General features: G+C 46.6%; 1 protein-coding gene across 1 annotated transcript in view; it reads right to left on the bottom strand.

Moving 5' to 3' along the window:
- The window catches only part of GRK3 (G protein-coupled receptor kinase 3), a 114,601-nt gene extending 101,228 nt beyond the window's left edge, over nt 1–13,373 (bottom strand). The window contains exon 1 of the mRNA XM_043901507.1: nt 13,140–13,373. Coding sequence (XP_043757442.1) covers nt 13,140–13,252 — 113 coding nt within the window. The 5' untranslated portion in view covers nt 13,253–13,373. The remainder of the gene's footprint in view (nt 1–13,139) is intronic.
- Nucleotides 13,374–16,633: the final 3,260 nt, after the last annotated feature.

A 16,633-nucleotide genomic window follows, 5' to 3' on the forward strand; every position in this document is an offset into this window, starting at 1 on the left:
AGACTTGGATATGTTCAGGTTCATCTTCGAGGGAAGGACTATTCACTACACAGTCTTCAGGTTGCCTCATATCAGGAGACACAGGGTTGGAAAGGAGGATGTTTCCTCCCCACCTTTCTTGAGTTCTTTTGGCTGGTCTGATAATTAAATGGATGCAAGACAGAGTAAAAGGAGGAAAAAAAAACAAATTTAATTCACATGTACAGAGGTCTCATAGCAATAGGATCTAAAGAAATGATCAAAGCTGTCAGCTTTTATACCTTTTAGACAAAGAAACAATACATTTGTGAGACCTGAAAGCAACTTGGGCTTAGGGTAGTGAGTGAGCAAGGAAGAAACAAGGCTTGTCTACACGGCCTTCTCGGCCTGGGCGCTCCGTCTCAGGCAACAAGGGCTGTCTGTCTCCCTCAGTGCCAGGAGGGTACCTTTCACATGCGAGATTTATTTCCTGCTCTCAGGGGCACGAAGGAGGGTCAGAGTGTCTTTCTTACAGTGGTTGTTTCTTAAGTAATCTTAAATTCAAAATAATCACTGTATCACTTTGGCCCATTTGGGGGTTGGCCTGTCCTGAGCCCCAACATTAGTGAAATGAAAATTCACTAATTGGTGAAAGTCTGACCTCTCCATTTAAAATTCCGAATCAACCTTTCATTTAATGGTTTTATACACTGATGATCTTTACTTAAATCTACTTTCAGCAAAAGTTGCAAAATGATGTGTTTTTTTTTTTTCCTAATTCTATCATTCCTTCTGATTTTCTGCAATTTCCTCTTGATTTGCTGCCAGTCCTCTGTAAAGATGAATCTCTTATGATCAGCTAGGAATTTTTGTTGTTGTTCAGTTGCTCAGTTATGTCTGACTCTTTGCAACCCCATGGACTACTGTAGCCCATCAGGCTCCTCTGTCCATGGGATTTCTCAGGCAAGAATACTGGAGTGGGTTGCCATTTCCTTCTTCAGGGGATCTTCCCGACCCAGGGACTGAACCCACGTCTCCTATACTGACAGGCAGGTTCTTTACCACTGAGCCACCAGGGAAACCCCATCTCTACATTACTGACAAGGAAGGGCTGAACACACATCACCAGGCGAAGGCGGCGAGCTCTAGATGGACTTGCTGAAGTGTCCCTGACAGAGTTCCATCCCCATGTGAGCTCAATGACCTTTCTGTGAGGGTTACATAGGCAACCTGTCCCATTAATTTTCTGTCATAATTTAGAAGGTACCACTAACAAGATTAATCAATGTAACATTAAAAAAAAAAAAAAACTTAATGCATCTCAAGTACCTGACAAGTGTCTTTAAGCTGAGGATCCCCATTTACCTACTGACAGGCAGAGACGTGAGTTTTAATTTTGCTTTTTGAAATAAGGGTGCATCAGAAATTAAGAAAATGTGTTTGGGGTTAAGAAAGTACCATGAACCCCTGACATGTAGCCATTCTCAATTTAAAAGTGTCATCACTAGTAATAAGTATCCTATTATTTAACATGAAATTTATGACATCTCATTTTTTCAGGAAATATGCATATACTTATGATTAACTCAACATCTCCGGTCAAAGTATATGTAACTACTGGAGCAGCACCTCATCAGATCCCAGCAGCTGACCTCGGGATTGAATGAAGACAACGAATCTCCAAATTGTGTTACTGAAGTCTGAAACTGACAATGTTCCTCTACCCAAACCCGAGAACCTTCTTTGTTTAGAAGATTCATTCAAGACTACCACAGAAGGTAGTCTGTGGGTGTCCATCAAAATGCACAGAATTTGACCTGAGGTTCAACTGTACCATTTGCTACCAAGGTGACCTTGAGCCATTACCCTCACTCTGAACCTGGACTTTCTCCTCAAATGGGAATGCTGGGTATCATGGAGCTGTTTCCCAGAACGTGGAAATAAGGGAAAAAGCTTGCCCTTGGAGAATGAAAATTTTAAATCAAGGCATAACACAAAGGGCAGAGAAATGCCCGAAGCTCCTCGGCTAGCAAGCCTTAGCTGCGGCTTCAGCAACTGTGCTATGACTCCAGCGGAGGCCTGGCACCAGTCAGAAAGGAAACGTGGAAGTGTAGACGGGGCGTCTCACCGTCAGGGGGCTCACGGATTTCACACCCAGGGTAAAGCCCAGAGAAACGACCTGGTCCTGGCTCCTGCGGCTGCCAGGCCAGGGGCCAGGCCTTCTGAGCCCTCCGGCCACTGGCCTGTGCCACCTGCGTCCGCACCACGTCCACGGGGCGGCCTTCCGAGCCGGACGCTTGGGTCACAGGGCCTTCGGGCAGCCGGGCTCCTTGAGAGCCTGTGCTGAATATCAATCTGACACTCCAGCTACAGTCGGGCTTTGAGATGAATCGACCAGGTGAGCTCGTGCATTTTGCGGTGGGGGAGGGGGAGCCTCTAGCTCATCAGATTCTCCAAGAGGTCTTTAAATAAGAACCACCGGCCTCAAAGAAGAGAAGGTGTTAGTTGGACCTGACTCAGCTTATGGATGCGAACTTCACGTTAGGAGGCAGAGAGAGACTCTGTGATGACAGAATCCAGTTTCTGAGTCTTCGGGGGGAAGACCACCCCTGGGACCACAGGAAAGACCGTGGTGTCCGAGGAGAGCACTAGCTGTCCCTCCAGACAGACAAAGTGCCCTTCTCAATGTCCCCACGTGGACATGTCTCAAGTAGTTGTCTTTTTCCTTTCTCAATTGTCTACCGACTACAGAGGACAACTTGAAAAACTAACAAGAAAGATCCAATACATGTAAAACTGCAAAGCACTATACACAAGCACTAATGCAGGTTTTTTTTTTTTTAATCTAAATTCAAATCTCTTGCATAAATGTGAAACAGATGAACAACAGATGTCATTCGGTTTAATAAGATAATGTGTTCAAACCTAACTGATAAGCCCAACAAGTAGATCTCCCATCAGGATCACTGTAATTAATTCTGATCTGGTTTACACCCTAGTTTTGAAGAATGTCTTTTAAGAGTGGAGGAAGAATTTTATCAGGTTAGGACCATTGAGGCCCCTCAAAACTAGAGTCTGGCTTTTTTTTAACTGTTCCGCCACCACCTACCCCATGCCAGAGAGTCGCAAGATACCCATAGGGCCAGAATGTTTACCTTAAAACTCTGACCTTACAGAAAGGAGTGTGTACCAGCTACTTCATCAGATCTTTCTGGTAGGACACAGCCAGAGAAAATAAGCTTCTCTTACAGAGTAACTTGAATTTTTTTTTTTTAAATAATTTGAAACCTCAATCCCCTGTCAAGCAAGACACTTTATTTAAAGGACGGAAACATAAAGATGCTACCTGGTTTTCCACATGGAATTAAAAAAAACAATCAACCAAATGATTAAACCCTAAGAAATCCCTGAACACAAAAGTCTCAACAGTTTTTTTGATGTTTTTTTTTGGGGGGGGGGGGGGCACTTCCATGATGACTCAGACGGTAAAGATCTGCCTGAAATGCAAGAGATTTGGGTTTGATCTGATCCCTGAGTCAGGACAATCCCCTGAAGAAGGAAATGGCAATCACTCCACTATTCTTGGCTGGAGAATTCCGTGGACAGAGGAGCCTGGCGGGCTATAGTATATTGGGTCACAAAGAGTCAGACATGATTGAGCTACTAGTAACATTTTCACTTCACTTTTTTCATTAGCATAAACATCCTCTCATCCTTTGCTTAGAAACTGCTATTGTGCAGAGAACACCTTTCTTTTCTAGCTCATTTCTAGAGGGATGTTTTGATAAAATAATGAGTTTTCCTCCACGGCCACTGGCAACAAAAGAGAAGGCAATGCTTCCAAAATGGAACACAACAAGGGAGCAGGGAAAACTTTCCATTCTATACTCAGGGTTGCAATGACAAGATTCACTGTGTAATCCACTTTCCCACTTAGGGTGTCATTATAATAGGAGAAAAGAATCAGTATGTGTAGCTGAAAAAAGCAGGGCCTTTTAAAGATGACAGTCCCCTGACCTTTTCTATTAGGATAAGTTCCTTTCTAAATGCAGTACAGATCCCCCCCACCCCACCATCAAAAGCCTCACATTTGGGAGAACTTCCTGGTGGTCCAGAAGTTAAAGACATCTTGCTTCCACTGCAGGGGGCACAGGTTCGCTCCCTGATCGGAGAACTAAAATCCCACATGCTGCGTGGAGAGGCCAAAGAATAGAAGGAGAAAAAAAGCCCCGTACTTTTAAAAGAAGAGCCACTGAAAATGTCATAGATGCCTTGAGACATTTTCATGATGCAAAATGAAAGCCTACACTATTTAACAGCTGTGCAAATGCCTTCGCATCTCAGTTCATTTTTAACTTAAATCCTTATCAAAAGCAATACAGATACAGAAGATGTAGAAGAAATGACCTGAAAATATCACCAGTCATCTTTCTAAATAAAGAGCAATGGACTGACTTAATGACACAAAATACAAACACTACGAACATGTCATTCAAGAAAGTTTTCTAGCTGAAAATAAAGAAACTAGCTGCTTTCCTTAGCTAACGGAGTTGTCAATTTTTGAACACATGAAACAAACATTCTCTAATCCTCAGAAAATGAATCTTTTCAGGTTAATGGAAGCTCACTTTCTTCCTTAAATAGTTTAGCCTATGATTATCTGAGAAATAGACAGTGCCAGGCACTCAGCACTAGTCAAAGACAGTCCCTGTCACAATACTCATGCAGCCCATGCTTAGCTTCCAAACTCTGACCGTTTATGGAAACAACCGATCCCCTAACCAAACCAGTAAAATGAAATTTAAAAGTCATTCGCAGGACCAAAACTGTTCTCCCTGTAATGGAACTTTCAGAGGGACTCAACCATACACTTGATTTTGGATTTAACAGCTCTGTCATCACCGTATTTATTACAGTAATTTTGCAGATACCTTTTTCGTCTTCATAAATTTTAATATTCCTACTCTGCTAGGTAATATTCAGACTGATGAGCGTAGATTACAGAGCAGCGGGCAGGCTTCCGCGTGACATGAGGAACAACTGAAGGCACGTAAGTCAGCTCCCCACAGCAGCTATGGGGGCTGAGGCAGCTGCCTTCAAGAGACTGAAGATCTATTACTTTACGGACGAATTAAACTTGTTTTACAGGATCACGAAAGGAACAAGAGCTATCTGTGCACAGGATGAATTACAAGAGAGCTTTCCATTATACTTCAATTAAAAAAAAAATCCTATGAAAATAAAAAGGTTGGGGGAGGAAGTGGTGGGAGGGAGGCTCCCCAGAGGGAGAGGATGCATGTATACATAGAGCTGATTCACACTGTTGCAGAAACTAACACAACATTGTAAAGCAATGATCCTCCAATTAAAAAATATATATATCCTGTGGTGGGGGTGGGGGGAGAGAAAGTGCTTTCCAACACCATATCTCTTCCAGAGATGTTCCCAGAAGATGACCCTGGCTGGATGCTGGAGAGGGAAGTCACCTACCCAACACAGGACTAGACTGGACGCCCTCCAAGATCTTTTCAAACATTATCTATGACAACGCTAGGTTATTAAGATGTATTTGTGGATGTCTGAGGAAGACGAGAATGCATCACCTTATGCTCAATGCACTGAAGCCAGCTGCTTTCAGATTATGATTTTTGGTTCATTTTACTGACACAAAGACCTTCTGAGGATGTCAACTCTCTCAATTGCTAAATTATCTATTTTTAAGAGTGGTTCGCTTATGAACTCTTAGGTACTGAAGCCAACATAGCCCAGAGCCTACTGGATGGATGGATGGAAGGAAGAAAAGGGAGGGACAAAAGGGAGGGAAGAGAGGGAGAGAAGAAAAAAGAGAGAAGAAAGAAAGGAAAAGAACCAAGCGAAGCAACACGAACAGAAGGTTCTAGACAAACAGCACTCCCACAAACAGTTAGAGGAAGAACACTGAGGAGAAACCTGAGATTCACCTACAAAACCTGAGAAATTCACCTACTTGGGGTCAACAATCTAACTTTTCAGAAGTCCTGCTTTCCAAGCCCACCTGCTCTGAGCATGGAGTTCACAGTCTCCATGCAACACGGGCCTTTATCTGCTACTGTTTTTTTTTACTTTTTTTTGTAATCCCAACCACAACCACCTATGGTGTAAATAAAGAAAAACTATCATTTCACATTGCTTCCACTTTTTTTCTCTTGAGTTTTCTGTGTTTGAAATTAATCTCCTCTACTGCTCAAAAATGTATGGATAGAAAATGCTCTAAAAAGACAGAGATTTGGGGGACGGTTTGTGATCAGAAAAGAACAGATATCATTTTGTACAGATGGGGAAACTGCATACACTGAAATTAAGTGATGTACTGAGGGCCTGTGGCAAACTGCCAGTGGAATCAGGGCTGTACTTCCTAGTCTAGAACTTTCTCTCCTAGGACAATATGGCAGGTAGGAGAGAGGGCACAGGAAAATTAGGGCCCAGCGATAAGGACAGCTGGCCTTCGAGTTCACTGAGGAGGAAGGTCTGGCCAGGCAACTTTCCTATAATCAGTTTTTCCTGCTCTCGAAACCCTGTAAGAAGGAAATGGGAGCGAACAAGAGTACAAGTCCAAGGCTGGGCCAAGGCTGACTCTTACAAACCACTAGTCACAAAACAGATGAGCTGCAGAAATATCTTCACTGTGTTCTCTAATGGGCTTTTTCTTTACTGTCTTATAAAGTACTAAAACGTGCTTTGGCTTCACACTGAAGCCAAAGCACAGGTGACCCAAAAGAAGATTTCCAAAATCAGGAGGAATATTTAGAGGAGATGAGGGGCTTGCATTTCAGACCCATTGTTGTTCAGTCGCCCAGTCGTGTCCGACTCTTCTCAGCCCCATTCTGGACTGCGGCACACCAGGCCTGCCCCTCACCATCTCCCGAAGTTTGCCCAAGTTCATGTCCGTTGCATTGGTGATGCCATCCAGTCATTTCGTCTTCTGACACCCTCTTCTCCTTCAGACCCATGCTGCTACTGCTGCTAAGTCACTTTAGTCGTGTCCGACTCTGTGCAACCCCATAGACGGCAGCCCGTCAGGCTCCGCCGTCCCTGGGATTCTCCAGGCAAGAACACTGGAGTGGGTTGCCATTTCCTTCAGCAATCCAAAAAGACCCCAGGGTTCTAAATTCTAATCGGTAATAAAAACAGGGGGCTTCCCTCATAGTTCAGTTGGTAAAGAATCCGCCTGTAATGCAGGAGACCCCGGTTCGATACCTGGGTCGGGAAGATCCGATGGAGAAGGGATAGGCTACCCACTCCAGTATTCTTGGACTTCCCTTGTGGTTCAATCCCTGGGTTGGGAAGATTCCCTGGAGAAGGCAAAGGCTACCCACTCCAGTATTCTGGGTTGGAGAATTCCATGGACTATATAGTCCATGGGGTCGCAAAGAGTCGGACACAACTGAGTGACTTGCACTTTCGCTTTCTTTTCTTTCAATAAAAACAGAGAAGGATAAAGAAGCGAAAAAGAGGAGAGGCAGAGGACTCTGGATCACACAGCCTCATCAGCATGCAAATGACTTTGCAGGCAAATGACTTGACAATAAGAAAGCCAGAGTTGCCAAGTTCATCATCTCCATTTCCCCACCACCCATGTCCAGAAAACAAGGACAGACCATCAGGCACAGAAAATGCATTTTCACCTACAGCTGTCTTCAAAGACAGTTTTCTAACAGAGGAAGATTAATCGAACGAGAAAGTAATTTTTATTGCAAATAAAACCAAAAATACAGTTTTGTTCCTTTTATCCTTTTCCTGGAAATGGAAAAAATATTGGGGGCGGCGGGAGCAGGTGGAGGAGAGTGGGCAGCCTGGGCTGCCCTTTTCTCTAAATGATAACAGACAGAAATCCTGTTGGGCAGCCAGAGGGTGAGGCAGTCTATTATTATACAATTTCTCATTAACAGCAGTGAGATCGCACTTCTCGTGTTAAACAGAACAGGCATTTAACCCCCGAGCTCCTCCTGGGAAATAAGGCAGAAACTGCTTATTCACTTAGTCATAATTACCGTTTTCTCAGGTCCCAGAGGAATAGCTGTTCTCTATCAGTCTCTGAGGATGGTCCTGACTTTCCAATGCTGCCCTGGCTGCTGGCTGAATCTGCACCCAGAAGTGTGAGATGGCAGAGCATGATGGAGAGCTCTGGGAAACCTGGGCTGAATCCACTCCTGCCTCAGCCACGGTAAGTGGTCACCTGGGCCGGGTTCCTCAACCTTCCCGGGCACCTGCTTCTTCAGGCACCTGCTTCTTCGGGCACCTGCTTCTTTGAGAAACGGAAATGAGCCGATGCTAATCGCCTGACAGGGCTTTTGTGGGGAACACACGCCCTCAAGATGCAGACTGCCCTCAGAGGGGGCGTTCTCAGTGAATGGCGGTTATCACATCACTGCCTTGGGGAATTTAAGCTTCCCTCTCGCTTGACGGGACTGCAGGGACCCCAGGGGTCCTCTCTGCTCTAGGCCATCTCTTCCTAAGCTTGCCATCCACCTGCTGAAGACTGAAGTGTCCCTTCTTAGGGCCTCTAAGACACTGGATCCAAACAGATGTTTGCCGAAGCCCGATTCAGGGTACCGAGGAGGTTCTTTTAAGAGGCCAGCTCAGAACACATCGCTTCTAAGAGCTGGGACTGCCTGAACTCAAAGACATCAACCGGTCTCTCGACACAAGCCTTTTATAATGCTTGACTTGGGCAGATTCTGGGTCCCAAACTGAATGCAAGGGAACATCTATTTCTAAGAACTCCTGACTGCATGCAGTCCTTACCTTTTCAAGTCGCTGGCGCAAATTAACTTTGACCAAGAATGAAGTAATAGCTGAAAGGTCAGAATAAATTACATTTGGAAAGTATAGTTTAGAGAAAAAGCAGCACACACTGTTTCATACATCGAAATGCTCTTATTGACAATAAAGAGTGCTTTTTTTCCTGAAGGCTGTTCGTTTGTTCAACCCTGACGCTGTAGTTCAGAGACGGCCATGCAGGCATAGAATACCCTCCAACTCAAATGGAGAGGAATCTTCCAAATCATCCTCTGGTCACTCGCTGACTGGAGCTGGGAAATTACAGAATAAATCCCATTTCCACATTAGAAGAAAACGAAGCTATTTTTCAAGACCAATCACCTATGATAACTTTAAAAGTAGACGGGTGCACAGTACCATATTACTACATATATTACGGCTCGGCAGCTTTTCAAGGGGGATTATTAAAAAATCACTGCAAAACACAGAGCAGGCCTAATGAATTCCGTGAAAACAGAATAGTACAGGCCACTCTGTGCTACCTATCCACAGTTAAAAAGAATCCCTGGCAACTGCCGCGTGAAAGTCAACATCTTTCTCAACTCCCTGTGTATTTCCAACTAGACTGTGTTGTTCTGTTGCTCAGTCACTAAGTCATGTCTGACTCTTTGTGACCCCATGGACTGCAGCACACCAGGCTTCCCTGTCCTTCGCTATCTCCCGGAGCTTGCTCAAACTCATGTCCATTGAGTCGGTGATGCCATCCCACCATCTCATCCTCTGTCACTCCCTTCTCCTCTTGCCCTCAATCTTTCCCAGCATCAGGGTCTTTTCCTAGTGAGCTGGCTCTTGTAAGCCCCTTAAAGGAGGATCTGTCAGGCCAGGCCTTGCCTGCCTCAGGAAAAGAGCTCTACAACCGTGCACTGAATTCATGGAATAAACAGTACCACAAACCTTCTTCAGGACAGTCGAAAATGTTTCCAGAAAATTATAAAGGCTCTTTAAACACTTACAGGCTTTCCCATGACTTGGAAAGGACAAGTTTTGTGATGGATGAGCCTGAATTTTCAATGTCCACTGAATAGAAATGAAACTCTGGAGGAGAGATCGATTTTGTGACTGAACCTCTTGCAAGAATGTGTCAACTCAAGTCAACTGAATCCTGCTGTTCAGAAAAGATTATGAGAGTAATGAGACGAGAGGAAAAGCTGCCTCGACTCTACAGGGCTTAAGGTGCTGACCCTTTGTAGGCCTTGGTTTCTGAATTAGTCCCTAATAAATGTTTCTTCCCTAACATGGCATAAAACGACTGGCACACACATCTGACGGTGTGTGTTCTCAACTGGGCATGCGCAGAGCGTCCATGGGTCACAGTTGCCTGTCACCAATAGACCCCATTATCACCTACATTAGTGCAACAAATGTTTCAGTAAACTAAAGCAGTTGTATAATTTGAACAAATAGGCAGTTTTCACAGGATTTACATTCATTGGTTCATTAACTGAATAACGTGTCAGTCTAACAAAATGGTTGCCTCTTTGCCGTCTCTGAGAAGCAAAATCTCCCCTGGGCGGAATGTTCCATTTTGTGAGATTCTCCCGAAATAGGCAGGGGACTGCACACTCCTCATTTCATTGAAATTAGCTGGGTAGTGCTTTGTTCTGTTGTCTCTCTGTGCAAAACTGGAGGAAAAGGTGAAGTAAGTGAAATAAGGAAGGACAAAAAATGCTACCGTGGCTTCAAATAGTTAGCTGGAAAAAAGAGTCACTGGGGATCAACCAATGGCGAGTTTTATGCTTCCCATTTAGAAACTGAACACATAAAGCTAAACCTCTTGCTCAGGAATGCCAGAGACTGGTGACCACACAGCTTTCCTCAAAATGAAGCTGAAACAGACTCTTATCAGAGAACATCTGACCTGTACCCTTCACCAAAGAGTGAAATCACACTAGTCTTTTGAGTCATGATGCTGAGGCATTTTCATGTGAAATTTACTTTCTTACCAGATCTAGAAATCCCCCAACCTCCCACCCCATCCCCAAATAAAGCAGGTAAGCCACCAACTGCCATCCAGTTGGAGAAAGATGTGAAGATGTTTTACCTGATGATCTCAATGTACAGAATCCTAGCTCAGCACAAGGAGTGGCGGTGACTATGTGAATGGTCACAGGAGAAAAGCAAAGCCAGTTGAGATAAATTCAAAACAAGTTAGAATCTCTGTAGAACATTCCAATGGCCTAATTCAAAAGTCTATTTGGGGGGAAAAAAAAAAAAAACAGCAACAGAATAACAATTACTAAAGAGCTGCTTCCTAAAATTACTCTCCTGTTTCTATGTCTCAATTCTAAAATGTCATGAGAAATCTGCTGGCCCGTCACTAATTCTGCCTTAAAGAGAGCATTACCAAAGAATGTCACTGACAACAAAGGCCTTCACACAAGGAAGTGAATACCCTAAGCACTAAGGATGTTCTTAGGAGGGACATTAAAAAAGCAGAAGTCACATTAAGTTCAAAACACCAAGAAAAACAAAATGAACAGAAGTTCCTAATTTTAATAATAGTATATATCACCCCTCCCCCCAAAAAAAACTGTCCATGAGTTAAGATTTGTTGATTTTACATACAGATACTTTATATATTTAGGATTCCCTGTCCTTAAGGAAGAAAAAGAGGAAAAGAAACTAAGCATTATATATGACATTTATAGAAATGCAGGGGGTTTTTTTGGTTTTGTTTTTTTTTTAATGAAATTCAGGTTTCGTTCGGGGTTCCTGTTTTACTTAGTTTTCCATTTGCCAGAAATTTTAAACACCACTGCTTGTCAGTGAGCTCCAGACATGTTAAAGTCTGGAACAGGAGTGCTGTATTCACGATGCTCCAAAGGGCTTCCACTCTTTCTGACATTTCCTGCCTGTTCCTGCTCATCAAAGTAGGTTTTCCCCTGCAAAGCCAAGATGCAGGGGCTAAGAAGGACAAGCGAGCCAAAAACATTCAGGACGCACACCTTCATGTACACAGTTTGACTTTTCACAACAAACAGCACAAAGGGACTGATATTTTCTATATCGTGGGGCTCAGGCTCCTGGACTTGTATAAAAAATAATCTGATGATCACTCAGCATCACAAGAAAGATTTTTTTTTCCCTTATGCCAAGGTAATATTTAAGCAATCTTAGACAGAGAACACATGAAGGGCTGATGCTTTCAAATGGAGAATGGCTTTTAGTTTTAGTTTTCAGTAATATACAAAAATACATAGTTTTAAATTCACCGTTAAGAAGATGCCTCATTGTACCATCAACTCCACCAAGAGCTATTAAGCGTCAAGGAGCCACATTTGCTGTACCACTGGTGATGGTGTTATTTAGGAAGGAAGCTAAGGGGGGAAAAAAAGAATCCAACTCCAATCCTCTGATACACTTATCCGAAACTCACTATTAACCTGATAAATGACCCTTTCTGGGGTAATGCCAATGATATGGACTAATCAAGTCTTTTATTACTTCACCAACAATAAATCATTTCTGAGGCAAAAAAATTACAACTTGGTATGGACTTCACCAAGACCCTTGCCAATTCAATCGGGTCCTTGGCTAGTAATTTAAACAAAATTTCTGCCTGGAATCACCCATCCAACATGCGTTTTGAAGTGATTCCCATTTCAACCTTTTAATAGAGTGCAGCCAGTGGGACCTGTCACCACGTACCAAAGAGAAAATCAAGTGGGTCAGAATTCACTACTTGCTGCCTGGTGGACCTTAAAAGGGGGAGCGAGCATGGAAAACGGTAATTTAAGTGCCCGGGGCAAAAAAAAAAAAAAAAGGCAACTCGCCTGCACTCCCCAACTGAGGCGCCCAGAGGGAGCTGAGGAGAGGACGGAGTTGGGAAGGGGCACAGCCGCAGGAACTCTGTAAGGAACGGCCGGGATGGAGCGCCAGGGAAAGACAGGCAGCGGGGCAGAGGGACGGACGCGGCAGGCGGGGGACCGAATCGGGGGCTGGAGGGGAGGACGGAGATGACATAGGTGCGGCAGGAGGGAAGCAGAGCACTTAAAACAGGGAGGACCACAGGGACTGGGCTGGCCCGAGAGAAAGGGATGGGGCAGGAAGGGGGACAGGGGCCGGGCTTGGTCCAGCGAAGTCACACCGCAGCCGAACAACCCCTCACAGGGGCGCTCGCTGCTCGCCGGCCGCCGCGCCGGGCACTTCGGGGCGCTCTCTCCCGGAGTCCCCTCCCAACAGCCCTCCGAGGCCCCATTTCAGAGACGGGCACGGCGAGGCGGTCCCCTCAGCGCCCGCTCCCCCCTCAGCGCCGGCCCGGGGGTCAGAGGCGGACTGAGCGCCCGACCCTCCCGGACGCAGGGGGTCGCTGGCGGCCGCGCGGGGGGCGGCGGCGGCGCCCGGGCGCGGGGAGCCGGTACCTGGGCTCGGGCAGGACGATCTTCTTGCTGGCGCGGGCGGCCGGGGTCGCCTTGCTCTTCTCCATCGCCATCAGGTAGCTGACATCGGCCAGCACGGCCTCCAGGTCCGCCATGTTGGCGAGCGGCGGCGGCGGCGGCGGCGGCGGCTCCTCAGGACCCGGACGGGACGCGCTCCCGCCGCCGCCGCCCGCCGCGCCCCGACGTTGGGGGGGCCGCCCCGGGGCAGCCCCCCCGCGCCCGCCCCGCGCGCGCCCCCGCTCAGCGCCCCACGCGCGCCGCCGCGCCCCCGCCCCGCCCCCGTGCGCGCGCGCGCGTGCCGCCGCCACCCCCCCTTCCGCGGGGGTCGGCGGGGAGCGCGCGCGCCCTGCGGCCAGTGCCCCTCGGCGCCCGAGCCCAGCAGCCCCGCTTCTCGCCGGCTGACCCGCTCCCTGTGGGCACCGTCCCGCCCTCCCTTCGGGGTGGCCACGGGGGACTTCCTCTACTCCTCCTCCTCCTGCTCCTCCTCCTGCTCCCGACTTCCCGCCCGCAGCTCCAGGCGCTCTCACGCCGCCCTCTCTGCCCCCCTGGCGACCCCTGCGAGCTGAGGGCGCCCAGGACCCGATGCCCAGCATGCCCGCCCCCCCGCCGGGACCCCTGCGAGCCGAGGGCTCCCAGGGCCCGATGCCCAGCACCCAGTGGGCAGCGAAGAGATCCCTGTTCCCCGGACATGGCAGTTTTCAAACTGGACAGAACCTATCAGCATCCTCTAGACGGTCTGGGGTGGCTCCAGAGATGCGCGAGCCCCACCTGTCCACGCAGGTGATGCTGAAGCCTATGTCCAGGTCGGCTTTGAACAGCCCCCGGCGGCCAGCCCCTAAAGCCTCAGTCCTGACCCTGAACACCCCAATCCCGCGCCCCCCCACCATACACCCTATAAACTCTGCAAAGAGAAACGGAACAGCCGGAAGGTTACTTGTCTCAAGTTAAGGAAGCAGGGCAAATTGGGCTGAGAGCTCCCTAGTGGGAGCGGAGCTGGCCTTAGGAGCCCACTGGTATAGGCGCTGTCTGTCCAAGGTGGTCACCGCGCCCCTGCATGCAGAGGTTTGCCTCTGGATGTTAATAATGGTCGCTGAGAACTAGAACTGGCATTCAGACTCTTGCGGTTTTACCATCAAATTAGGGGAGCCCTACTTCCCCTGGTGGCTCAGTGGTAAAGAATCCACCTGCCAATGCAGGAATTGTGGGTTCGATCCCTGGGTTGGGAAGATTCCCTGGAGGCGGAAATTACAACCCACTCCAGCATTCTTGCCTGGGAAATCCCATGGACAGAGGAGCCTGGTGGGCTACATTCCATGGGGTCCCAACAAGTCGGATACGACTTACCAACTAAACAACAACACTGCACACAGACCCAACAGAAGGATGATATAGGGAAGTGGGAAAGCTGGAGGCCAAATACCCAGGCAGGAGGGAATTTCCAGCTTCTCTGATCCTCAGTCTTGGTGCTCACATGGGCCTGGGGTTTTCATTTACGTCTTAATTTTTCACAGCGACGCATACACGTCCATGTTCGGAACCCATCACTCCAGCCAGAGTGAAGTTAAGGGACACCCAGGACATCTAAGAAAACCTGAGCTGAGAATCCATTTAAAAAAAAAAAAAAATCCTTTAAATGCATTCACCTCGGTCACCTTGTAGCACGAGCCTTGACTTTAACTAGCATTTGAGTAAACCTTCTGTCAATAGCTTACATGGTCCACAGAGTGCCCCAGACACGCTTAAGGTCAAATTCCAGACGTTAAATGCAATGTCACAGCAGAAACAGCCTGATTTGGTCATCCCAAGAGCCCTGCCCTCTTTTTCTCTCCCTCTCCCACCAAGTCACACCTCTCCCCTGTCTTTTCCCCTGTATGCTTGTCATCACAACTGGCTGGTTTTCTCAAGACCAAAGGCACAACATTCAGTGAACTTGTCCAGAAAAGGATAAGAGGTGTGTAAGAAGTAGGCACTCAACTCAAAGGAGCTTGGTCAGGCATCAGAAAGCCAAAATGACAAGGGGGCACCAAATTCACTGATGATTTGCATAAGCCAAATATCAAACTTTTGTCTTCCACCCACTTTTTTTTTGCGGGAGGGGGAAAAAAGGAACACAGAAGGCCTTGTCAAGGGTCACCCCAGGAGGAAGGGTAAGTCCCCCCTGCCAAGAAATAACACATTTTTATAATTCATACAATTTCTTTCAATATGTCTTTAAAAAAAATCATCCCTTGCTTTCACATGATTCAATCATCAAATAAATACATACTTCTGCCTACATTTTCATGGTCTTCCAAATACTGAGATTTTTAAACTTGCCTCTTTGAATTCAGTTTTTTGTTTGGCAGTGGGTGGTTTCTCTTTCTCTCTTTCTTTGGGGAGGAAGTGGGTGGGCTGCAGCGTAGAGCAGTAAGTCTGGAACAAGAGACACACCTGAATTCTAACCCAAGCTCTGCCCTGACTAGCTGGCGTGATCTTCAAGGTAACACTTTTATATATTATTGTTCTCATCAGTACAGGGGGAACAAAACCACCGACAGGACCCCAAGGTTGTTAGAAGTGGAGGAGATAATGCTCATAAAAATGCACTGTGCCTGACACCCAATAGGTCCCCAACAAAGTCACTGCATTTCCTCTATTTTGCTTCATTTTACCTTTGCCTGCTAGAAAAGATACTGAAACGAGAGTCATTCCCAGACACAACCCTTGAAGCAGAAAGGCCCTTTGGGGAAAGGGTATCTCCGTAGTGCATTTCTAGGAACCCAAATTTGCACCAAAAAAAAAAAAAAAAAGATTAGTCTTTACAGACACAACCAATGACTCTTCTAATAAAAAGAAGAGTGAGTCAAAATTGAGGCCCCTTCCCCAGTGAAGTTAGTGACCGGAGCACCCACTACTTTTAATGTGAATTTGGGATTCCAGGCTCTCTCCTTTACTGTCTCACTTTGTCCCCACATTTCGCCCCTCCCCTTCCTTCTTTCCTTGGACTTTCTTAATACTGAACAGCTTTTCATGTTCACTGCAAACAAAAGGCGCTAATGACAGTGATGGGGCTGTCATCACTGACCTGCTGGATCCTGTCGCTAAACACCAACGCCAGCCTGTAATCATTACGGACGAACAGAGAAAACAAATAAAAAATAGCAACCCATTTGTTCTCAGCCAATAAGGCTCCCTTGCAAATAAGCACGCTTCCCGCCCTCCCACTCCCTGAGATGATTTCAATGACTCGGGGTTCATGCTGCTTGTGATAATTGATAAAACTCCAGAGTTCCTGCAAGGTTCATAATGTTCTCTTTTTCTCTTTTCTATGGCTTCCCAAGATAAGAGGAGGTGGTGCTGAGATGGATGCATTAAATTTATGCTCCCCGGGGTTAATTTTGATAACAGCTTCAAGGGACAAAAGCTAACTAAAGAACTAACTCATATTTGTTTTAGATTCTACACTTTACTGGGGCTTCCTACTCACAGTGAGAATC

This window comes from Cervus elaphus, chromosome 5 (assembly GCF_910594005.1).
Source record: "Cervus elaphus chromosome 5, mCerEla1.1, whole genome shotgun sequence".
NCBI lineage: Eukaryota > Metazoa > Chordata > Mammalia > Artiodactyla > Cervidae > Cervus > Cervus elaphus.